Here is a 25,798-nt window from a genome sequence, read left to right on the forward strand (position 1 = left end):
CACAAAAAAATCACAAGGCTTTGGGTTACTTGGAGCAATTACATGTAATCACTGCCACCTTGAGGCCATCTCTAAAACCTACGTCTTCTAACTTCATAGAGCAGAGAAAACTACGCTGCAAGACATAATCAGTCCCTATCATTGTAGTGTCATGTACTTATGCCATCATTTATATTCATCATTTACATTTATCTCTTCAATGTGTATTCTCTAACTGGGCTTTCTAAGCCTGGAATAGCATAGATGAAAGCCAAGAAAAAATCATGTGGTCAACTCAGATATCTCCTAAGATGATTTGAAAAAGAAGAAATGTTGAGAAGTTTTATTTACAAAATATATTCAAGTTAAGTAACTTAGATATTTTTATCCCCAAAGAAAATAATCCAGCTTTCTGAGAAGTAAACTATGATAAAATATAGGGAAATTTAAAGTAATTCCATTTGTATAGATTGTAAAGTAAGCCATAGCAAAATCAGTTATGAAATTTATTTTAATGCATTTCTGCTAATAGTAATTTTTAACCATAAAAATGTTTTCACTGGAGAATACAATAATAATTTACACCATGGTTGTATTTTTATTCTGGATATATCAATACATTCTGAAACTACAACATCATACAAGCCCTAAGTCACTATCATAACACTAGGAAGCAATAACTTGCCATATTTCGATCCCCTGGAGGAGCTATATCTCTGTTCCCAAAGTGATCCTATTCTTTACTATAATAGTTGGTGATCCTAAGACTAGAGTGAAGGGCTTACATTGGTTTTTGGCTTTATAAACCTGAAAAGCGGTCTTCCTTTGTCATGGCCAGTAAGTCAGTAAGCAGTTCCTCCACCAACTTTCTACCACTTGCATGTAAATAATCCCTGTCTTTTTTCTTTCTGACACTCATGAGGTGTAGCTTAAACATTTTAAGAAAGCAAGAACATTAATTTCTGTGCATAAGAGCTTCTTCCCATGGGCCCAAAATTCATAAGGTCCAATTTGAAACTCAAAGAAAAGGAAATTCTCTATCCAAACACCATTACTCCAATGCTTTAAATTTCCCTCAACTCAATAAGTCAATATATATCAAGGAAAAAAAAATACGTGAAAAAATATACATGAAATTTAAATTCCAATTCACTCTGCCCTTTGGCTGAGTAAATCTTAGAAAATAATATATTTTAATAATGGAAGAATCTCTAAATTAGATATTTAGGGTGGGGAGATCAGTGTTTTTCAAGAGCAAAGCATCTCATCTCCAAGTTTAGAGTAAAATAATATCTGAGAAAATCTTGAGAGTAAAAAGAGGAAATCCTGAAATAAAGCAGAGTAAAGGAATCTTATTCTAGGATGCATCATCAGAGAAGCCCACTTGGAGAACGATCTGTCTCAGATGAAATGATCAAATACAGAATGAAAGTAGCAGATATTAAAGCAGAGAAGTGGGAAAATATGTGTTGTCCACTACTGTGAGGTTCAGAGAACAATAGTTACGATGATCAGTAATGGCATCAATGCATGGACTTTCCCTGTGCTGTGCTAAGCAGACGAGCTTAATGGTGCCATTGCCAGTTGTGTACAGAAGTTAGCTATATCAAACTGGATGTTTTCAAAGAGGTTTGCTCTCCTTTCCCGCTCCAACACTGGGTCTCTTTATTCCACTTAAAACAGGGAGATTATTGTTAAGTCACAGATGCATATTCTGATGCCAGAATTGTCCGGGATTGATGATATTAGTTTGGGAAAAAGAAAAGGTAAAAGAAGATAAATTAGAGGTGCAGTTTGCAGAATGGGAGAGAAGAAAGACACAATGGAAGAAACCTTCAAGTTGGAGAGAAAAGAATTTCAACTTATAATTTAATTGAATTTCCAATTTTGTGCAAGGGTTCCAGCTTGGCTTTCATGTGTAACCATTGCAACCCTAGCCCAGCTCAGATATAACTTTCATCCTAAATTTTCACATAACTGCTTGTCACTGCATTTTTTTTTCTGAATTCTTTATCTAACTTCTTTCCTAACCACCATAATATTCTACTCCTGACTTTAAGTTAACATTTATTTTCCAGAAATACCTCTTGCTGTCTCCTGGCAATTCATTCAGTTTACCATCTTCCGGACACTAGCTAGTTTCCACACTTTATCTCCTATAAACATGAGTGCTGTTGAAGCACTGCATGGCACAAGGAGTGACCACGTAGAACAAATCCTGCTGTAAATGGGCAGTATAGTCAAACAAGAAAATTATCACTGCATTGATCTTATTTATCTTCCAGCATTGCACCCTCATTTGACTGCAGCCACACTGGCCTCCTCACAATTCCTCAAACTTCCAGGAACATTCCTGTTTTAAAGATATTTGTAATTGTTGGGAGTTTTTCCCGCCCAAGAGATCTTTTTGTAGGTTTACTTGCTTTGTAACTATCACTTTCTATTCAGTTCAGTTCAGTCATTCATTCATGTCCAACTCTTTGCAACCCCATGAATCGCAGCACACCAGGCCTCCCTGTCCATCACCAACTCCTGGAGTTCACACAAACTCATGTCCATTGAGTTGGTGATGGCATCCAGCCATCCCATCCTCTGTTGTCCCCTTCTCCTCCTGCCCCCAATCCCTCCCAGCATCAGAGTCTTTTCCAATGAGTCAGCTCTTCACATGAGGTGGCCAAAGTATTGGAGTTTCAGCTTTAGCATCAGTCCTTCCAATGAACACCCAGGACTGATCTCCTTTAGAATGGACTGGCTGGATCAAAGGGACTCTCAAGAGTCTTCTCCAACACCACAGTTCTAAAGCATCAATTCTTTGGCGCTCTGCTTTCTTCACAGTCCAACTCTTACATCTGTACATGACCAATGGAAAAACCATAGCCTTAACTAGACGGACCTTTGTTGGCAAAGCAATGTCTCTGCTTTTGAATATGCTATCTAGGTTGGTCATAACGTTCCTTCTAAGCAGTAAGCATCTTTTAATCTCATGGCTGCAATCACCATCTGCAGTGATTTTGGAGCCCAAAAAAATAAAGTCTGACACTGTTTCCACTGTTTCCCCATCTATTTCCCATGAAGTCATGAGACCAGATGCCATGATCCTAGTTTTGTGAATGTTGAGCTTTAAGCCAACTTTTTCACTCTCCTCTTTCACTTTCATCAAAAGGCTTTTGAGTTCCTCTTCACTTTCTGCCATAATGATGGTATCATCTGCATATCTGAGGCTATTGATATTTCTCCTGGAAGTCTTGATTCCAGCTTGTGCTTCTTCCAGTCCAGCGTTTCTCATGATGTACTCTGCATATAAGTTAAATAAGCAGGGTGACAATATACAGCCTTGATGTACTCCTTTTCCTATTTGGAACCAGTCTGTTGTTCCATGTCCAGTTCTGACTGTTGCTTCCTGACCTGCATATAGGTTTCTCAAGAGGCAGGTCAGGTGGTCTGGTATTCCCATCTCTTTCAGAATTTTCCACAGTTTATTGTGATCCACACACACAGTCAAAGGCTTTGGCATAGTCAATGAAGCAGAAATAGATGTTTTTCTGGAACTCTCTTGCTTTCTATTATATTTATTTTATTCAATTACATTTATTTTTCTCTATCCACTAGAATGTACACTTCATAATGGTAAAGATATTTTTCTATTTCTTTTCATGTTATATTCCCAGCATATGGCAAAGTGACTGGCTCAGAACACGGGCTCAGTGGTTATTTTTTTATAAATTAATTAACTAATTTAATCTACAGAACAGTGCCCTGATATAGATAATTTTGTTATCTCCATTTTACAAGCCAGGCAATTACAAATCACAGAAACTGTATAATTTGTTCAAGAACACACTGTCAGTGCCAGAGCCTGGATTAATCTCTATTTATTTGATTACAAAAGTCATGCTCTTTCTACTGTAGTGTCTTTAAGGACTAAAAGGTTCATGATTGATGTGTGGCCTACACAGATTCAGATGTATAGATTTTGTGCCTTCTCAAGTTCCTTTCTGGCCAAAGAATCATATTTTGCATGATGGATCTAGCTCACAATAGATTTTCCTTCTTGTGTTTGGATCTTGAGAGTCCAGAATGTACACTAAGACTTTAAAGAATTGAAAGACAGAAACAACATTGTTGAAGAGGGGGGAGTGGAGCTTAGGGAGGTTGATCCACAGGCACTCACTAACAATTGAAGGTGAAAGAGAAAAAAGCAATTATTTCAAGTTTCTAGTGTGGAACATTAGGTGGTAAACAAAAATAAGAAGAGTTAATTTACCATAGTCTAAGAGGTATGTATGGGAGAAGTTTTGATATATCGAGTTTGAGATGACCTTAGGGCCAAGATATACGAGCATCCAATTGGTTCATGGCCCAACTCACTATGTTCTTTCCCATGTAATGTGTTCTTCATTTTGATTACCTGTTTTTTATCCCTGGTCATGTATTTTCCTGCTTCCCTCATCACTTCATTACTTCTGATTTAGCTTCATAACAACTTGGCTGAAATAAATTAAGTGGCTTGAGATTTTGAACCACGCAGATCAAAGTAGAGGAAGGAACCAGGTGAGATGAGTGGAGAGGAAGCTGGGTGCTGACTCAGTAGAAAGGTTTGTTCTGCTGGAGGCATCAGCATTCCATGGAACTACATTTAAAGAGACAAGACAAGATGGAGTATGGCTCAGGATATATCAGTACCTAGGACAATACAATGTGGCAGGAACTGTCTGTAATTTAAACTGTATGGGAGTGCCATAAAAAATATGACTCCAGCAGGGTCAGGCAAGTGAGTCTTATACACTATCCTGAACTAAGGAGAAGGAGGTAGGTGTCTGGATCATCAAAGGGGAGGAATATAATTCACAGGAAAATGAAAACAGCATATGTTTGTTAAATAACTGTTTGTCCTACCATACAGATAGATCTTTCTGCTGTAAAAAGGTATCTTTAGTAATAGCTCTTTCTGGTAGGGTCCCCATATCTAAATTATTTTAGGTAGTTCAGGGAGAGGTGAAAAGCTTTTCCTGAATCTGCTGGGTCTTAATTATCTTCAACTAAAAATCCATAAGTCAAAGCGGAATATTTGGGGGTGACTTATTCTGCTTCCCCTCATTCCTAACTCTTATTTAGACTCTATTGGTTTTATCACACTTGCTCATCTATCTCCTACATTTCTTGCTTTGAGTGATTGTCTTCCAACTCAGGAATTTATTTCCCTTAACTATTCCAACTACTGGCCTGATCAATTTCTGGCTCACAGGGCCATGCTGGCCTTCTAAGGGAAGGAGCTTGGGATCTGAAAGGTGGACCTAAGAGGCAATAGGATCTAAGTAAAGCAGGACTGTCTTCTCTACCTGAATTTACTAACATAAACACAGCACACTAACTATGTATCTGCCAGTTTCAAGCCTGTATTTTTTCCCTTATATCTCTTTCTGGAGACTGTTACTGGCACTTCTGATGTCTGATTGATGTGGCATTCCTTAATTAGATTACCAAAAGTTGGATTTTGATTTTATCTTTTCAGAAAGCACAACAGAGGAATTATACATTATATAATCTAAATGACAACACAGGAAGGATAGAAATATTGGTGCATGGAAAAGAGAACAAAATCCAGTGTAAGGAAGGGGAAAAACTTCACCTTATATCCTTTGAACTTTCAAAGACTGGAAAGAAACTACACCTGAAATCTGGAGTTTATACTTTCATTAAGGTGGGAAATTCACGGAGGAAAGTCAACTCTCCAAAGGGATACTGCTTTGTGTTTGCTTTCAGCAAACTGGACAGGTGCTATCGAATAGGATATGCTGTGGAAGACCCTGATATTTAGCTAACAGAACTTCAGTCACTTCAGTTCAGTTGCTCAGTCGTGTCCAACTCCTTGCAACCCCATGAACTGCAGCACACCAGGGCTCCCTGTCAATCACCACTACCAGAGTTTACCCAAACTCATGTCCATTGAGTCAATGATGCCATTCAGACATCTCATCCTCTGTCATCCCCTTCTCCTCATGCCTGCAATCCCTCTCAGCATCAGGGTCTTTTCCAGTGAGTCAACACTTCACATGAGGTGGCCAAAGTATTGGAGTTTCAGCTTCAGCATCAGTCCTTCCAATGAACACCCAGGGCTGATCTCCTTTAGGATTGACTGGTTGGATCTCCTTGCAGTCCAAGGGACTTTCAAGAGTCTTCTCCGACACCACAGTTCAAAAGCATCAATTCTTCGGCACTCAGCTTTCTTCACAGTCCAACTCTCATATCCGTACATGACCACTGGAAATACCATAGCCTTGACTAGAGGGACCTTTGTTGGCAAAGCAATATCTCTGCTTTTGAATATGCTATCTCGGTTGGTCATAACTTTCCTCCCAAGGAGTAAGCATCTTTTAATCTCATGGCTGCAATCACCATCTGCAGTGATTTTGAAGCCCCCCAAAATAAAGTCTGACAGTGTTTCCACTCTTTCCTCATCTATTTCCCATGAAGTGATGGGACCAGATGCCATGATCTTTGTTTTCTGAATGTTGAGCTTTAAGCCAACTTTTTCACTCTCCTCTTTCATGTTCATCAAGAGGCTTTTTAGTTCCTCTTCACTTTCTGTCATAAGGGTGGTGTCATCTGCATATCTGAGGTTATTGATATTTCTCCTGGCAGTCTTGATTCCAGCTTGTCCTTCTTCCAGGCCAGCGTTTCTATTGATGTACTCTACATATAGTTAAATAAGCAGGGTGACTGACAGTATACAGCCTTGACGGACTCCTTTTCCTATTTGGAACCAGTCTGTTGGTCCATGTCCAGTTCTAACTGTTGCTTCCTGACCTGCATACAGATTTCTCAAGAGGCAGGTCAGATGGTTTGGTATGCCCATCTCTTTCAGAATTTTCCACAGTTTATTGTGATCCACACAGTCAAAGGCTTTGGCATTGTCAATAAAGCAGAAATAGATGTTTTTCTGGAACTCTCTTGCTTTTTCAATGATCCAGCTGATGTTGGCAATTTGATCTCTGGTTGCTCTGCCTTTTCTAAAACCAGCTTGAACATCAGCAAGTTCATGGTTCATGTATTGCTGAAGCCTGGCTTGGAGAATTTTGAGCATTACTTTACTAGCATGTGAGATGAGTGCAATTGTGTGGTAGTTTGAGCACTCTTTGGCATTGCCTTTCTTTGGGATTGGAATGAAAACTGACCTTTTCCAGTCCTGTGGCCAATGCTGAGGTTTCCAAATTTGCTGGCATATTGAGTGCAGCACTTTCACAGTATCATCTTTCAGGATTTGAAATAGCTCAACTGGAATGCCATCACCTCCACTAGCTTTGTTCATAGTGAGTCTTCCTAAGGCCCACTTGACTTCGTATTCAAGTATATCTAGCTCTAGATGAGTGATCACACCATCATGATTATCTGAGTCATGAAGATCTTTTTTGTACAGTTCTTCTGTGTATTCTTGCCACCTCTTCTTAATATCTTCTACTTCTGTTAGGTCCATACCATTTCTGTCCTTTATCGAGCCCGTCTTTGCATGAAATGTTCCCTTGGTATCTCTAATTTTCTTGAAGAGATCTCTAGTCTTTCCCATTCTGTTCTTTTCCTCTATTTCTTTGCATTGATTGCTGAAGAAGGCTTTCTTATCTCTTCTTGCTATTCTTTGGAATTCTGCATTCAGATGCTTATATCTTTCCTTTTCTCCTTTGCTTTTCGCTTCTCTTCTTTTCACAGCTATTTGTAAGGCCTCCCCAGACAGCCATTTTGCTTTTTTGCATTTCTTTTCCATGGGGATGGTCTTGATCCTTGTCTCCTGTACAATGTCACAAACCTCAGTCCATAGTTCATCAGGCACTCTATCTGTCAGAACTAGGCCCTTAAATCTGTTTCTCACTTCCACTGTATAATCATAAGGGATTTGATTTAGGTCATACCTGAATAGTCTAGGGGTTTTCCCTACTTTCTTCAATTTTAGTCTGAATTTGGCAATAAGGAGTTGATGATCTGAGCCACAGTCAGCTCCTGGTCTTGATTTTGTTGACTGTATAGAGGTTCCCCATCTTTGGCTGCAAAGAATGTAGTAAATCTGATTTCAGTGTTGACCATCTGGTGATATCCATGTGTAGAGTCTTCTCTTGTGTTGTTGGAAGAGGGTGTTTGCTATGACCAGTACATTTTCTTGGCAAAACTCTATTAGTCTTTGCCCTGCTTCATTCTGCATTCCAAGGCCAAACACCTGTTACTCCAGGTGTTTCGTGACTTCCTACTTTTGCATTCCAGTCCCCTATAATGAAAAGGACATCTTTTTTGGGTGTTAGTTCTTCTTCAGCGTTACTGGTTGGGGCATAGACTTGGATTACCGTGATATTGAATGGTTTGCCTTGGAGACGAACAGAGATCATTCTGTCAGTTTTGAGATTGCATCCAAGTACTGCATTTTGGACTCTTTTGTTAACCATGATGGCTACTCCATTTCTTCTAAGGGATTCCTGCCCTCAGTAGTAGATATAATGGTCATCTGAGTTTAATTCACCCATTGCAGTCCATTTTAGTTCGCTGATTTCTAGAATGTCCATGTTCACTCTTGCCATCTCTTGTTTGACCACTTCCAATTTGCTTTGATTCACGGGCCTGACATTCGAGGTTCCTATGCAATATTGCTCTTCACAGCGTGTTGGGCACCTACTGACCTGGGGAGTTCCTCTTTCAGTATCCTATCATTTTGCCTTTTCATACTGTTCATGGGATTCTTGAGGTAAGAATACTGAAATGGTTTGCCATTCCCTTCTCCAGTGGACCACATTCTATCAGAGCTCTCCACCATGACCCACCCGTCTTGGGTTGACCCACCCGTCTTGGGTTGCCCCACGGGCATGGCTTAGTTTCATTGAGTTCGACAAGGCTGTGGTCCTAGTGTGATTAGATTGACTAGTTTTCTGTGAGTATGGTTTCAGTGTGTCTGTCCTCTGATGCCCTCTTGCAATACCTACCATCTTACTTGGGTTTCTCTTACCTTGGGCATGGGGTATCTCTTCATGGCTGCTCCAGCAAAGCACAGCCGCCGCTCCTTACCTTGGATGAGGGGTATCTCCTCACTGCCACCCTTCCTGACCTTCAACGTGGGATGGCTCCTCTAGGTCCTCCTGCTCCTTGGAGCAGCCACCGCTCCATGGATGTGGGGTTGCTCCTCCCAGCCGCCACCCCTGGCCTCGGGTGTGGGGTTGCTCCTCCCGGCCGCCACCCCTGGCCTTGGGTGCTGCCCCTGGCCTTGGACATGGGGTGGCTCCTTCCGACCGCCGCCCCTGACCTCGAACACGGGGTAGCTCCTCTCAGCCGTTACTGCGCCATTGCAGCCTGGCACTCTAGGCCGCTGCCCCTGACCTCGGACATGGGGTAGCTCCTCTCAGCCATGCTTAGTGCACCGGCCACAGCCACCTGTGCTTAGTGTGCTGGCTGCAGCCACCTGCGCTATAATTCAACTATACTTCAATTAAAAAAAAAAAAAAACCTGGCCATTTAACTGAGAGAATGTATGTACCACAGTTCAGGCCAAGCACACAGCATCACCTTAGGAGCCTCCATTTTAGAAGATACATACCCTAGACACACAATTAAGAGGACATGGGCTTCATAAGGCATAGACACACCCTGTGATACCCACACAGGTCCACAAAGCGTTCACTGGTAACACTGTAAGTCTAATGCAAACAATTGGCCAAAGTCGCTTAAATTATTCTGAAAGATGTATCTTAAAATAGACATAGTCCAGGTATACCTTAAGAACACATTTGTCAGAGGCACTTCAGCCATCCTTACACATAGTCCAGGGAAACTGAGTCAGGGTAAACCCTTACTCCTGACCATTCATCTCTCCCTCATATCAGTACATCCTGCTGCCACTACCTGCTCTTCACCCCATGTCTCAGCACTGTTTGTCCTAGCTGCTATCTCCCTTTTTAAGAGTAGGGTGGAGACTTGAGATACTGGTATATGTGCCCTTGGTAAGTAGGAGTGTATATCTACAGCTAGATAGTAACTTCAGGAGAATTATCCAAGAGTGAATAGTGTACTGAGAGGAAGTGAAAGAAAGTGAAAGTGAAAGTTGCTCAGTCGTGTCCAACTCTGCTGCCCCATGGACTGTAGCCTGCCAGGCTCCTCTGTCCATGGAATTCTCCAGGCAAGAATACTGGAGTGGGTAGCCGTTCCCTTCTCCAGGGGATCTTCCCAACCCGGGGATCAAACCCAGGTCTCCCACATTGCAGGTGAATTCTTTACCATTTGAGCCACCAGGGAAGCCCATTGGGAGGAAAGGAAGAAGATAATTTTATGCGAAGAAAAGAAAAATGCACTTTAAGAGGACAGAGTCACTGAAAGCAGAGGAGGGATAACTGATCAGCTTCACCTCAGACCATATGTATTTTGTCTCCATCCAAGTTATTAAGGTCAAAAAATTGAAGTGAAAAGGATCAATTCAGATCAACTGGTCTAAGCAGCATTTAAATGAAGAATATCTGAAATGTACAACCTCTTCAACCAGATAGTGAGTTACTGGAGAGCAGCAGCACTCAGGCTCCTTCCTAACTCCAGATGAGTCAGGATAGGATAATTCCTGGATGAATCATTCCAAAATTTCAACATGTTATCACAATAAAATTGTATTTCTCATTTATTGAAGCCTATAGCCAGGTTTAGTTTGGGGTGATGATAAGGTTCTGCTCTATGTAAATATTCAGGAATATTATAGATGTTCAATATCTATTGAATGAAAAAACAGTTAATGGGAAATATGTACTATTTGTAGCTGTACAAGTTAACATACACTATAAAGAACCAAATTCACAAGAAAAATATCAAAGGTTTAGAGCATGAAATAATTGTCAGTCTCACTGATAATATGAAAAATGAAGCTAATCTAAAATTATTTTCTCATGTTTAACTGTTCTACAAGATAACTGAGGTTCAAAAAGAAGGATTGGAAACTTTTTTTTCAGTAAAACATCCAATAGTACATATTGGGTTGGCCAAACAGTTATTTGGGGATTTTCTGTAGGGTAATACAGAAAAACCTGAACAAACTTCACGGCCAACCCAATGTTTTAATCTGTACGAGCCCTATAGTCTCTATTACAGATGCTTGCTTTGCATTGGCTGCAAAAGCAGCCATAGACAGTCCATAGATGAATGAGCAGGTTTGTGTAATAAAACTGCATGGTAGTCACTGAAACTTGAATTTTATATAATTTTCCTGTGTCACATTCGTCTTTTGATTTCCCCCCAAATATTAAAAGATCTTCATAAGAAAAATTTTGACAATTTAAACTTCATCAAAGTAAACATGTCTTTTCAAAAAATACCTTAAAAGCATGAAAGACAAGCCGTAGATTGAGATGTTAATATTTGCTAGCCACATAGCTACTAAGGATTCTAAAACTACAATTTATAAAAGATTCCCAAAACTCAGTATTGTGAGAACAAACAGTTAAATTTTTAGATGAGCAAAAAAAAAAAAAAAAAGATACACGGGTGGCTAATAAACACATAAAAAGATGCTCCAACTAATTTATCTTTAGGGAAATGCAAATTAAAACTACAGTAAGACACCACTATGCAGAAATTAGAATGACTAAAATTTTAAAAGACTGACCATACCAGCAACCGATAAGGATAAGGGGGAGTTAAGACTGCCGTATAATGGTAGCAGAAACATTAAATGGTACACTGCTTTGCAAAAGAGTTGGACAGTTTTGTTTGTTTGTTTGTTTATTTTTAATTAACATTCACCTACAATGCTAAATTTTGAGGTGGATACAGAGCAACTGAAACTCTCACAGATTGCTCCAGGGAATTAAAAATCTAGTCACCTGAGAAAACAGTTTGGCAATTTCTTGCATACTTGAAATACTTTTACCATATAAACCAACAACGTCACCCCAAAAGTTTTAGTCATTGAATGATAATATAGATTCACACAAAAATCTGCATGTGAGTATTCGCCTCAGTTTTATTTGTAACTTTGTGAAAGTGTCAACAATCCAATCATTCCTCACTTGGGGAATGGATAAACTTCAGTGAGTCCACACATTAAATTCTACACAGCAATAAAAAGGAAAAAACCAATACACACAACTACATGGATGAATCTTAAAACACACTATACAAAGTAAAAACAGCCAGACTCAAAATGCTATACCCATTTTAAATTCCATCTTAGGAAACTTTGGAAAAAGAGAAAGTTAAAGTTAAGAGGGCCTTCCCTGATAATTCAGTTGGTAAAGAATCCACAGGCAATGCAGGAGACCCTGGTCCAATTCCTGGGTCAGGAAGATCCACTGGGGAAGGAGTAGGCTACCCACTCCAGTAATCTTGGGCTTTCCTGGTGGCTCAGCTGATAAAGAATCTGCCTGCAATGTGGGAGACCTGGGATCAATCTCTTGGTTGGGAAGATCCCCTGGAGAAGGGAAAGGCTACCCACTCCAGTATTCTGGGATGGAGAATTCCATGGACTGTATAGTCCATGGGGTCACAAAGAGTTGGATGCAACTGAACAACTTTCACTTTAAGCTTTTCTAGATTCCCTACATATGCATTAATATGTATTTTTTTTTGTTTTTGGAATCTAGGAAAGTAGTACTGATGAGCCTACTTTCAGGGAAGGAATGGAGACGCGGAAGCAGAGAATGAACTTATGGACACAACAGAGGAAGGAGAGAGTGGAATGAATTGAGAAAGTAGCATCGAATATATACAGTATTAAGTGTAAAATAGATAGCTGTGGGAAGCTGCTGTAATACAAGGAGCCCAGATGGTGCTCTTTCATGACCTAGACAGTTGGGGTGAGGGAAGGGGATATGTATAATTATTACTGACTCGAGTTGTACACAGAATCCAGCACAGCATTAAAAGCAATTTCCCTCATATTATAAAATAACTAAAACTAAAAATAAAAAACTATATTAGTGGTTTCCAGGAGCTTGGATTAGAGAAAGCATTGGCAAAAAAGTGGCATGGGGGAAATTCTTTTTATGATGGAAATGTTCTAATCATTAAAAACATGATCTTGCCATTCTGTCTCTTATTTTTATTAGGAGAGTTAAAAAAAAAAAAAAAGAATCCTATCAACCCTCTAGAGCTGGTATAAGATTAAGTGACAAAAAATAATTGCAAAATATCAAGTACCAAATGCGGGATCAACAAATACACTCTAAGAAAACTATACTCAATATCCTGTAATAAACCATAGTGGTTTATTAAATAATACAAAAAAGAATACATTAATATGTATAACTGAATCAGTGTGCTGTACAGCAGAAATTAACATTATAAATCAACTGTACTTCAAAAAAATAAATGTAAAAGAACACACTGTTAAATCAGTGTTAGTTACTTTCTGCCAAAGAACACACTGTTAAATCAGTGTTAGTTACTTTCTGCCACTGTAAAAGTGAAGTCGCTCAGTCGTGTCTGGCTCTTTGCGACCCCATGGACTATAGCCTACTAGGCTCCTCCATCTATGGGACTTTCCAGGCAAGAATACTGGAGTGGGTTGCCATTTCCTTCTCCAGGAGATCTTCCCAACCCAGAGACTGAACCCGGGTCTCCCACATTGTAGGCAGATGCTTTACCCTCTGAGCCACCAGGGAAGTCACTGTACTGTAAAGTAAATTAATTATTCTTCTTCTGCTGCTAAGTTACTGCTAAGTTGCTTCAGTCGTGTCCGACTCTGTGCGACCCCATAGATGGCAGCCCACCAGGCTCCCCTCATCCCTGGGATTCTCCAGGCAAGAACACTGGAGTGGGTTGCCATTGCCTTCTCCAATGCATGAAAGTGAAAAGTCAAAGTGAAGTCGCTCAGTCGTGTCGGACTCTTAGCAACCCCATGGACTGCAGCCTACCAGGCTCCTCTGTCCATGGGATTTTCCAGGCAAGAGTACTGGAGTGGGGTGCCATTATTCTTCAGTGTTTGCCTAATCCAGGTCTTTGCCTGTAGCAACTTTCTCATAGGACCCATACACGTGTGGACCATGAAGTATAACTGGAGATCTACTGAGCTGTTGGTACTTGGATAAATAAGTGGAACCAGTTATTTCACAAGAGAGGTACCAGAGTTAATTTCAAAATGTACTAGTAGCTTCAGGCAAATAGCCAAAAGCTGCTTTATTTTGTAAGCAAATTACCCAATCATGGCCCCTCCCGGAGATCAATTCTGAAAAGATAACATTGTTTTAGACTAAAGCAGCTCCACCCTGGGATGGGGGTTGGCAATGAAGGACAGATGGAATTTCAGTTGGTCTGCTTTCCTCCTGGGTTCTTTGAGCACAGCTTGCTCAACCTGTTCATTCTTGACCAGAGTTATATCCTGTAAAGATCACACCCAAAGTATAAATTCAAATATTGCTTGAGGCTTAGGTGTCTCTATCTGATTTTCAGGCCACAGATGACTATTTCCTTTTAAGCAAGAAACCAATGAATTAGACTCCTAGCGATACATAATTTCAGGAAAGAAAAACATAATATTTATTATTTTTTCCAAGTTATAAAAGTTATAGATACAAAAAGGGACATTGAGATATTACAGAAAAGTATAAAAAAATGTAAAGTTTTTTATTCCTAAGAAGTAATGGCTAATAAAGTACACTATATGTGTGTGTGTGTGTGTATACACACACATTTTTGCTTTAATTCTATCTTAGTTCCATAAACATCAATATTAATGACATCCAGGTTTTTAGAAGAACAGCTCTGAGCAGGTTTCCATATATGAATCAGAATTGTGTGGTTGTTCTTTGCTTGACCTTGGTGACCTTGAAGAAGAAAAAGATAAACAATGAGATGAACCTGATTATATATTTCTCCCTTTATTCACACTATCACATCCCTTTTCCTCTTCCCACCTAAGAGGCTCTTCTCCGAGTCTCACCTAGCTTATTTAGTGAATGCCTATCTTTTGAGCCACCACTCCCAATTCTTTGTTGGAACCCTCAAATGAGATAGGCACTCATACCCAGCATAAGTGCATGTAGACAGGCAGGAGTTTTGGAGAACCAGAGAGAAGAATCAATTATACTCAAGGCCAAGAGTTGAAGGGAAAGTTCTTACTGGAAGGAAAGGTGGAAGGAAGGGGCAAAAGGTATTCCTGGTGCCATGCTGTGAAGGAAGGATTGGGATGTCTCATTGAGAGGCTGAGAACTGGCAAGACTAAAGAGCATGTGCATTTCTGAGTTCTTGGATATGTCAGCCTTTGTATCTGATCTGTTTGCATTCTAGTACAGGCGCACCTCAGAGATAGTATGGGTTCAGTTCCAGACCACTGTGACAAGGAGAATATTACAATAAAATGACACATTTTTTTTTTTTTGCTTTCCCAGTACATATAAAATTTATGTTTATATAATACTATACTGCAGTCTATTAACTGTGCAAGAGCATCAATGTACATAACTGAATCAAAAAATACTTTATTACTAAAAAACATGAACCATCATCTGAATTTTCAGTGGGTCATAATGTTTCTTTTTTTTTTCTTTTTTTTTTCTGGAGGAGGATCTTGCCTGGATATTGATGGCTGCCAAATGATGAAGCTGATGTTTGCTGAAGCTTGGGTTAGTGGTGGCAATTTCTTAAATAAGACAATGATGGATTTTGTTGCAATGATTGACATTTCCTTTCATGGAAAATCTGTCTGTAGTATACAATGCTGTTTGATAGTGTAGAGGAAATTTATCACCCCCAAAAGATGTCTTTCAGACATGAGGATTAACTTATATTGATTATTTTTAAGAAACAAAAGCCTCTGGAAATCTTTCTTTTCACAGCCCCTTTAGTACCTAAAAGATGCTTGCTCCTGAGAAGGAAAGTTATGAACAACCTAGACAGCATATTAAAAAGCAGAGACATTACTTTGCCAACAAAAGTCCGTTTAGTCAAAGATATGGCTTTTCCAGTAGTCATGTATGGATGTGAAAGTTGGACTATAAAGAAAGCTGAGCACAGAAGATTTTATGCTTTTGAACTGTGGTGTTGGAGAAGACTCTTGAAAGTCCCTTGGACTGCAAGGAGATCCAACAAGTCCATCCTAAAGGAAATCAGTCCCGAATGGGAAGGACTGATGCTGAAGCTGAAGCTCCAATACTTTGGCCACCTGATGTGAAGAACTGACTCATTTGAAAAGACCCTGATGCTGGGACAGATTGAAGGCAGGAGGAGAAGGGAATGACAGAGGATGAGATGATTGGATGGCATCACCAACTCAATGGACGTGAGTTTGTGTAAACTCAGGGAGCTGGCTATGGACAGGGAGGCCTGGAGTGCTTCAGTCCATGGGGTCTCAAAGAGTCAGACATGACTGAGTGATTGAACTCAACTGAACTTAGCTACCTAAAGAATTTAGTTAAAGAGGCTGTTCCCAGAATAAAGGTCTCATAAGAGGTATCTGCAAAGAATATGGGCTAAGTGTGGTAGAGGAAACTTTGCAGGGTCCATAGAGTTCACTCTCTGTCCCATCTTCTCTGGATGTCCAGCAAACATTTGTTTACTATAACATTTGTTTTTCCATCTCCATGTGAATTGTCTTTCTCCCCAGTGGAGGTCTCAAATAACTACCCCTGACATTCTCTTTTATCATTAACTACTATGGTATCTAACTGAAGATGGTATTTAAATTGAGGGTTTCAGCCATTTGGGTAAGCTATTCATTTTTTCTGGGTCTCTCATGAATCAGGCAGTTCAGTTGCTCGGTCGTGTCTGACTGTCTGTGAACACAAGGACTGCAACGCCAGGCTTCCCTGTCCATCACCATCTCCTGGAGATGGCTCAAACTCATGTCCATCGAGTCGGTGATGCCATCCAACCATATCATCCTCTGTCATCCCCTTCTCCTCCTGCCTCCCATCTTTCCCAGAATCAGGATCAGTTGTTCACATCAGGTGGCCAAAGTATTGGAGCTTCAGCTTCAGCATCAGTCCTTCCAATTCAGGACTGATTTCCTTTAGGATTATCTGGTTTAATCTCTTGCTGTCCAAGGTACTCTCAAGAGTGTTCTCCAAACCACAGATCAAAGACATCAATTCTTTGGCACTCAACTTTCTTTATGGTCCAACTCTCACATCCATACATGATAACTGGACAAATCATAGCTTTGACTATACATACCTTTGCTGGCAAAGTAACATCTCTGTTTTTTAATATGCTGTCTAGGTTTGTCATAACTTTTCTTCCAGGGAGCAAGCAAGCAGGACATGTGTCCTCTCCATGTACACATGTTATTAAATTTTTGTTTGCATTTCTCTTGTTAATCTATCTCATTTTAATTCTTAGACCAGTCTAAAGAACTTAGAAGAGTAGAAGAAATTTTCTTTCCTCACCAACAATAACCATAGTATAACTTTTTTCCAAAATTAGAGCCAAACTTCTCAAAGCCTGCCACTGTTTTATCAACTAAGTTTGTATAATATTCTAAATCCTTTGTTGTTTCAACAATATTCACAGCATCATCCTCAGGAGTAGATGACATTTCAAGAAGCTATCTTCTTTGCTCACCCAGAGATGGTTAGATAGCATCACAAAGTCAATGGACATGAATTTGAGGAAACTCTGGGAGAAGGAGGAGGCCTGGTGTGCTGCAGTCCATTGGGTCACAACGAATTGGGCATGACTTAGTGACTGAACAAGAACAACAAGAAGCAACACCACATCTATTAAAGTTATCATCAAAGTCCAATAATTCAGTAACATCTTCATGCTCCACTTCTAACTCTAGTTCATTTTCTACCACATCGGCCATTACTTCCTTCACTGAAGTCATGAACCTTTCAAAATCATCCATGAGGGGTGGAATTAATTTCCTTCGAATGCTTATTCATCTTGGTATTTTGATCTCTTCCCATGAAATATGAATGTTCTTGATGACATCTAGAATGCTGAATCCTTTCCAAAATGTTTTTATTTGACTTTGCCTAGACCCATCAGAAGACTCATATCTGCTGCAGTTATAGCCTGGTGAAATGTATTTCTTAAATCATGATCCATGGGCTGCAGAATGGATGTTATGTTAGCATGATAACAACATTAATTTTTTCATATATCTCCATAGGACATCTTGGGTGATCAGGTGCATTGTCAATGAGCAGCAATATTTTAAAAAAGAATCTTTTTTTTTTCTTTTTCTAAACAGTAGGTCTCAGTAGTGGACTTAAAATATTCAGTAAAACATGTTGTAAACAGATGTGCTATCATCCAGGCTTTATTGTGCCATTTATAAGAGCAAAAGCAGAAAAGATTAAGCATTCTTAAGGACCCTAAGATTTTCAGAATGGTCAGTGAGCATTGGCTTCAACTTAGTCACCAGCTGCATTAGCCCATAACAGTAGAGTCAGTCTGTCCTTTGAAGCTTTTAAGCCAGGCACTAACTTCTCTTCTCCATCTGTGGAAATCCTAGATGATACCTTCTTACATATAAGACTGCTTCATCTTCTTTGAAAATCTGTTGTGGAGTGTAGCAATCATTATTAATCATCTCTGCTAGGTCTTCTGGATAACTTGCTGCAGCTTCCATATCAGCAGCACTTGCTGCTTCATCTTGTACATTTATGTTAGAGATGGCTTCTTTCCTTAAACCTAATGAATCAATTTCTGCTAGTTCCAAACTTTCCTTCTGCAGATTTCTCATGTCTCTCAGGCTTCATGGCATTTAAGTGTTAGGGCTTTACCCTAAGAATGATTTCCATCCAGACCACAAAAATTTTCCATGTCAACAATAAGGTTGTTTTGTTGTCTTATCATTCATAGGTTCACTGGCATAACATTTTTAATTTATTTAAAAAATTTTTGCATTCACAACTTGTCTATTTGTTACAAGAAGCCTAACTTTTGACAGCTTTTTTCCTTTCTCACTGAGCTTAATCATTTCTTATTTTTTTATTTAATGTGAGAGATGTATAACACTTCCTTTCACTTGAACACTTAGCAGCTTCTATAGAGTTATTAAATGGCCTAATTTCAACATTGTTTTGCCTCAGGGAATTGGGAGACCAAGGAGAGGGAGACAGATGGGGGAAATGTCCATCAGTGGAGCAGTCAGAACATGGATAACATTTATCAAAGAATTCCCCGTCTTATACAAGTGTGCAATTCATGGCACTCCAAAATGATTTCAATAGTAACATCAAAGATCACTAACCCCAGATCAAAATGACAAATACAAGAATTCAAGAAAAAGCTTGAAATATTAAGAGAATTGCCAAATATGACACAGACACTCAACGTGAAAAATGTTTTGGAAAAACGACTCCAGGAGACTTGCTCTACACAGGATTGCTACAAATCCTTTATCTGTACAACAAACCAAAGAAAAAGCAAATATCTATGACACAGAAGACAGTGAAGTATAATAAAGCAAAGTATGCCATTAGTAGCCTTTGTTAGTATTCAAAGAATCCATTCCACATGAATGTTGAGTTTGACAAAAATCATGGAATTTGTCCCATAGGACCAATCACCTCTGTTGTTGACCAACATGTGTATCTCACCAAAGGCAGGTAACTTTGTGTTCTGAAAGGCTCAGAGGCATCCTTGTTCATTTATTAATAGATCTGAAATGGGCGAGTAACTATCCTCTGAGATAAAAGATATTCCTCATTTTATAGATGTTGAATCAGAAGTTTTTAGTATTTAAGTTAGTAGTCAACTAGCAAATCATAGAACCAGTATTCGAAATAAATTTGCCTTAAAAAGTCAAAATTTAATAATTAATCCACCTGATCTTAAAATTCAAACAACTTTATAATATTCAGCTTAGATACAGCTTTTGATAGACTTTCTGAAGTTTCTCTCTTTAATATGATTAAAAATATCCTTAAATGAAAACTAATAGATGTTAATGAAAGAAACTGAAGATGACACAAACAGATAGAAAGATATACCATGTTCCTGGATTAGAAGAATCAATATTGTTCAAATGACTATACTACCTAAGGCAATGTGCAGATTTAATGCAATCCCTATCAAATTACCAGTAGCATTTTTTACAGAACTCCAAAAGTTTGTAATTTGCATAAAACTACAACAGACCACAAATAGCCAAAATGATCTTAAGAAATAAAAATGGAGCTGGACAAATCATGCTCCCTGACTACAGACAATATTACAAAGCTATAGTCATCAGAATAGTATGGTACTGCCACACACACACACAAAAAAGATGTATAGATCAACGGCACAGGCTAGAGAGCCCAGAAAGAAGCCTGCAAATTTATGGCCAATTAGTTGATGACAAACGAGGCAAAAATATACAATGGAGAAAAGACAGTCTCCTCAGTAAGTGGTGATGGGAAAACTTGATAGTTATGTCTAAAAGAATCAAACCAGAACATTCTCTAACACCATTAAAAATTAAACTCAGGATGGATTAAGGACTTAAATGTAAGTCTGGATACACTAAAACTCCTATCAGAAATATAGGCAGAACAATCTTTGAAGTAAGTTGAAGCAATATTTTTTGGATCAGCCCCCTAGAGTAATGGAAATAAAAACAAAAATAACCAAATTGGACCTAATTAAACTTAAAAGATTTTGCATAGCAAAGGAAACCATAAATAAAACAATAAGACAACCCACAGATTGGGAGAAAGTGTTTGCAATGGATGCTAAAAACAGGGATTAATTTACAAAATATACAAACAGCTCATACAGCTTAATATCAAAACTCAAACCCAGTCAAGACGTGGGCAGAGGACTAAATAAGCATTTCTCTAAAGCAGACATATAGATGGAATACAGACTCATGAAAAGATGCTCAATATTGCTTATCATTGGAGAAATGAAAATCAAAAATACAATGACTGTCACCTCACACCAGTCAGAATGGCAATCACTAAAAAGTCTTAAAGGAACAAATGCTGGAGACGATGTGGAGAAAGTGAAACCCTCTTACACTGTTGGTGTGAACATAAATTGGTGCATCCACTCTGGAGAACAGTATGGAGGTTCCTTAAAACACTAAAAATAGAGTTACCATATCATCCTACAATCACTCTCCTGTAGCAGCACTATTTACAGTACCAAGACATGAACGTAACCTATACGCCCATTGACAGATGAATGAATATAGAAGATCGGGGGTAACAATGGAATGCTACTTAGCCATAAAAAGAATAAAATAATGCCATTTGCAGTAACATGGATGAACCTAGTGATTTTCATACTGAGTGAAGTAAGTCAGACAAAGGATGAATATCATATGATATTACTTACACGTGGATTCTAAAAAAGAAAAAAAAAAAAAAAAGAAAGAAAGATATAAATGAACTTACCAAACAGGAAAAGACTGACAGACACAGAAAAAAATTTATGGTTACCAAAGGGGATAGTGGTGGGGGGAGGGGAAATAAATTAGGAGTTTAGGATTAACATATACACATTATAATACATAAAATAGGTAAACAACAAGGACCTACTGTATAGCTCAGAGAATTATACTTGATTTCTTATAATAACCTACAATGGAAAAGAATCTGAAATGAATATATATACACGTGTATGTGTGAATACAACATATAAATATGTGTGTGTGTGTGTAAGTGAATCCCTTTGCTGTACACTTTAACCTACATTTTAAAATATCCTTAAAAAAAAAAAGAATGATGAAAAGGGACTTCACACACACTAAATGACAAGGATTAGTTATTTCACCTGATGGACTCTCTGTGTAATAGCAGCAGTATAGTTTTCTTAAAGACTTCTACTTTGGAACAATGATGACCCACCAGAAGTTCTCACCTTGATGTAACTATGAATTACAGATCTCAGCTGCCTCTTAGCCCTGCTTTCTGCCAATTCAAAGCACACGAGTGTGAGTCTGTCACCCTCTTCACAGCTGATACTGGTTAGTCGCTGTCCATAAACCATGACTTCCATCACTCCTGTATCATCTCGTATTTCATAATATATGAATTCATTATATACCCATTTCTGCAAAAGAAAATTAGCATTCATCTTTTGAGGACTGGATCAGGAATTACCACAACTTTGAAAAATGGAGAGTGTTAGTGGAAAGTTTTCTCTCAGAATAGTGAATACGAGCTGGAGGTCTAAGTATTACAGGTATCAAATAGTGTAAGATATCTTGTTCAGTTTATTCTCCCATTTAAATTCTCTATCTTTTCTTCCTTTAGGTGTTTGTGTGCTGGGTCATTCTAGAAAAAGGGATTACCTCCCTAATTTTTCCGGCTTCCGTCTAAGAATAGCTGAGATTTCTTAAGGATCTTAGATGTGGTGTGGTCTGAGAAACATCAGAGGCTCTTTTGGATTTCCCTGGCTTCCCTGGTGGCTCAGATGGTAAAGCGTCTGCCTGCAATGCGGAAGACCCGGTTTCGATTCCTGGGTCAGGAAGATCCCCTGGAGAAGGTAATAGCAATCCACTCCAGCACTCTTGCCTGGAAAATCCCATGGACAGAGGAGCCTGATAGGCTACAGTGCATGGGGGTCACAAAAAGTCAGACATGACTGAGTGACTTCACGATGAAGAACAGAGAAGAAAGGCTATCCCTGTCTTACGCTTAGTCTAAAAAGATTGCTACAAATCCTCCTTCAGTTGATTGTTACTTCAATATGCAATTCTTTCCTCTATCTTCTGTATCTATTCATTCTTCCCTAATCTGCCCAAATCTTGACTCTAGATCATCTTGTTCCATTGTTCTAGTTTCAATGTCACTTACTTTAACTCATCAATTCTGCTAATGCTCATGTATGCACAGTTTCTATAATAGAGTGCACAAAAAAAAAAAACTGGGATAAGTAAAGAGACACTTTAGAAGACATATATAATGGGATATAAAACATACTTCACATAAAAGTTAGGTCAGCTAAGTTTAGTATTTCTGTGAAGTGTTGGGACTAAAATACCTACTCTGATTCTAAGAATTCACCTAAATTCTACATTTTATTGTCCATATAATAAATTGAAAAATGAAATGACTTGGTTTCTCACATTTTTTCAATATCCATATTTCTCACTTAATTAATGCTAAAGTTTTTGGCTCAGTGATTTTTTGATGAAAGAATGTGAAGATGTGAGAACACTTTACAGTTCAGATGATCAGAATCTTAGCTAATTGTTGATAAGAGCAAATTCTAGGGCAAAGCAGTCTGCTGATTTCTCATCTTGTTTGTTGAAGTTGAAATCCAAGCTTGAAAGAACAATTCTTTATTCACAAATTAACTTAAACTGTCACTGAAATAGGTAGGTAGAACTTAAAAAAAACACACACACACACAATTATAAGGAGTGCTCTCTCTATGTTAACATGTTAATAATATGTTAATAGATAAATATAAATTCTGCACAGGGTGGCTGTGAATGGATCAGTACAGCTCATAAAATACTCTGATTTCTGGTGAATCACTTTCTTAAAAACTTGCATGTTATTATGGCAAGAAGAATGTTAAGAAATTATCAGCCCTATATTCTGAAGTGAAAGACTGCACCCAACTATCCCTAGTCAGAAGGGCTTTGAGTTCCTGTATTTATTAACTTTATTCATTTGGCAGTTAAGACTTTTGAATTCTGAGATTGCAAAAGAAATATTGCAAAACAATGATGTGGACTTACCTTATGCACCACAAAAACCCCATTCACAAATGTTCCTAGGTGTTGCAGATAAAGATGACTGATTTTAGGAGTTGCCTTTGCCTTTTGAATTAGGCTTTTAGAGATCTCCATCTTTCGGTCAGGGTTAACATCAGACACAGATAAGACATTGAACACTTCCAGAAACCCATTGCGGCCAATATAATCTGATATGGCAATGACTTTATTGGGGATGAACTTCTCCTTCAGGGCAACATTAAAAATCTTCACTTGGAAGAACCGATTCTCAGTAGCCACTGTGGCATGAAACATCATCTTGCCTCCTGTGACATCATATGTAAATGGTTCCGTTGCCTTCAGCACCATCACTTCTTTGGGGCCCCTCTGGAAGCCCTCCTCTCTGGAAGCTTCTTTAGGTACAGACTTCAATCTTGGTTTCTACTTAGAAATACACACCAAAAACAGGCACAATTAAGAAAAGGAATGCAGTTTCATTCCCTAATGAAAACCATCTATGGCTTAATGTTGAACCTCAATAAAGAGCATAATCGGGTAGAGCTTGAGGGGGGAAAAAAAAAACTAGACAAAGATCACTAACATGGTATAAATAAAAGAATGGAATACTGGAGATTTAATCAGTGATCTCTCTCTCTCTCTCTCTCCCTTTTTTTTTTCCATTCCTTTATGAGTGTGGTAGGAAGAATATTTTTCTTTAAAAAGTGTTAGCTCAAAAGAAAAAGTATTTTTTTCCCAAGAAAAGCTATGTAGAGTCAGAGGCCGTAGACAGTAGCAATGTTGCTGTGTAGTGATTCCTAGTAGAGATGAGAATGAAAAAAATCATCTTAAATTATCCCATTAACTTATTTTCGTGCACGGATTAATATACAAAGGCTCAGACGGTAAAGCATCTGCCTGCAATGCGGGAGACCCGGCTTTGATTCCTGGGTCAGGAAGATCATCTGGAGAAGGAAATGGCAATCCACTCCAGCACTCTTGCCTGAAAAATCCCATGGACGGAGGAGCCTGATAGGCTACAGTCCATGGGGTCACAAAGAGATGGACACAAGTGAGCGACTTCATTTCATTTCATTTCAATGATGAAATAGTGATACTGTGCAGGCCTTGAGGGGCTTCTGGGCACAAGGCTTTTGTGTGCCCCATTTCTTTGACTATAGGAAGCAGCCTTCATTCAACCTCCATGACCTTCCCTGAGTTCAAGCAACTGTTAATTGAGGAAGGAAGTAAATGGGAGACCAAGAAAGAGTCAAGAGTAGCCTTGGGGCAAGGTACTATTTCCCCATCAAAGGATAAAACAGAAGTATCTTTAATCTATTTTGCAGATACTGAATCTTCCTCCAAATGGGAGAAGTTAATTAATGATTAACAATGATATGCTGCCTACAAGCATGTAGATCCCAGACCAGCTGGACTTGAAGGTTGTTTGTGCTGACTCCTACTTAGTTCATCACCAACTCATTATAGGAATGTCCATGAGCTTATCATGCCTTCTTTTACTATAAAACTTGCCACTATCTTCCTCAAGTTGAGACATATAGGTTTGAGGGCATTAGCCCACTGTGTCCCCTTTTGCCTGGCAAAGCAATAAAGCTATCTTTTTCTACATTGCCCAAAACTCTGTCTCTGAGATTTGGTTCAGCACAGGTGTACAGAGAAGTTGAGCTTTCTGCATCAGTAGCACTGAGAGTAGAGAATGGCTCCAGTTAGAATCCACTGATGTCATCCCTGTTGGTGTTTAGGCACTAAGTCATGTTCAACTCTTTGCAAGCCAATGAACTGCGGCATGCCAGGCTCCTCTGTCCTTCACTACCTCCTGGACTTTCCTCAATTCATGTCCATTGAGGTGGTGATGTTATCTATCCATCTCATCCTCAGCCATCACCTTATCCTTTGCCTTCAATCTTTCCCAGCATCAGAGTCTTTTCCAATGGGTCAGCTCTTCATGCCAAGTGGTCAAAATATTGGAGCTTCTGCTTCAGCAACAGTCCTTCCAGTGAATTTTCAGAATTGATTTTCTTTAGGGTTAACTGGTTTGATCTTCTTCCTGTCCAAGGGATTCTGAAGATCTCTAGCACCACAATTCAAAAGCATCAATTCTTTGGCACTCAGCCTGCTTTATGATCCAACTCTCATATCCATACATGACTACTGGAAAAATTATAGCTTTGATCTTTGGCAGCAAAGTGATGTCTCTGTTTTTTAATTCAGCATCTGGGTTTCTCATAGCTTTCCTTCCAGGGAGCAAGTGTA

General features: G+C 38.9%; 1 protein-coding gene across 3 annotated transcripts in view; it reads right to left on the reverse strand.

The window, feature by feature from the left end:
* LOC102173932 (interferon-activable protein 203) overlaps positions 14,614 to 25,798 on the reverse strand; it is a 41,462-nt gene continuing 30,277 nt past the window's right edge. For all 3 annotated transcript variants that reach the window (XM_005701417.3, XM_005701415.3, XM_005701416.3), the window contains 3 exons: positions 23,552 to 23,968; positions 21,721 to 21,912; positions 14,614 to 14,750 (listed from right to left, as the gene is read on the reverse strand). In XM_005701417.3, the coding sequence (XP_005701474.2) occupies positions 14,712 to 14,750; positions 21,721 to 21,912; positions 23,552 to 23,968 (648 nt within the window). In that variant the 3' untranslated portion in view covers positions 14,614 to 14,711. The remainder of the gene's footprint in view (positions 14,751 to 21,720; positions 21,913 to 23,551; positions 23,969 to 25,798) is intronic.

This window comes from Capra hircus, chromosome 3, assembly GCF_001704415.2.
Source record: "Capra hircus breed San Clemente chromosome 3, ASM170441v1, whole genome shotgun sequence".
NCBI classification, from domain to species: domain Eukaryota; kingdom Metazoa; phylum Chordata; class Mammalia; order Artiodactyla; family Bovidae; genus Capra; species Capra hircus.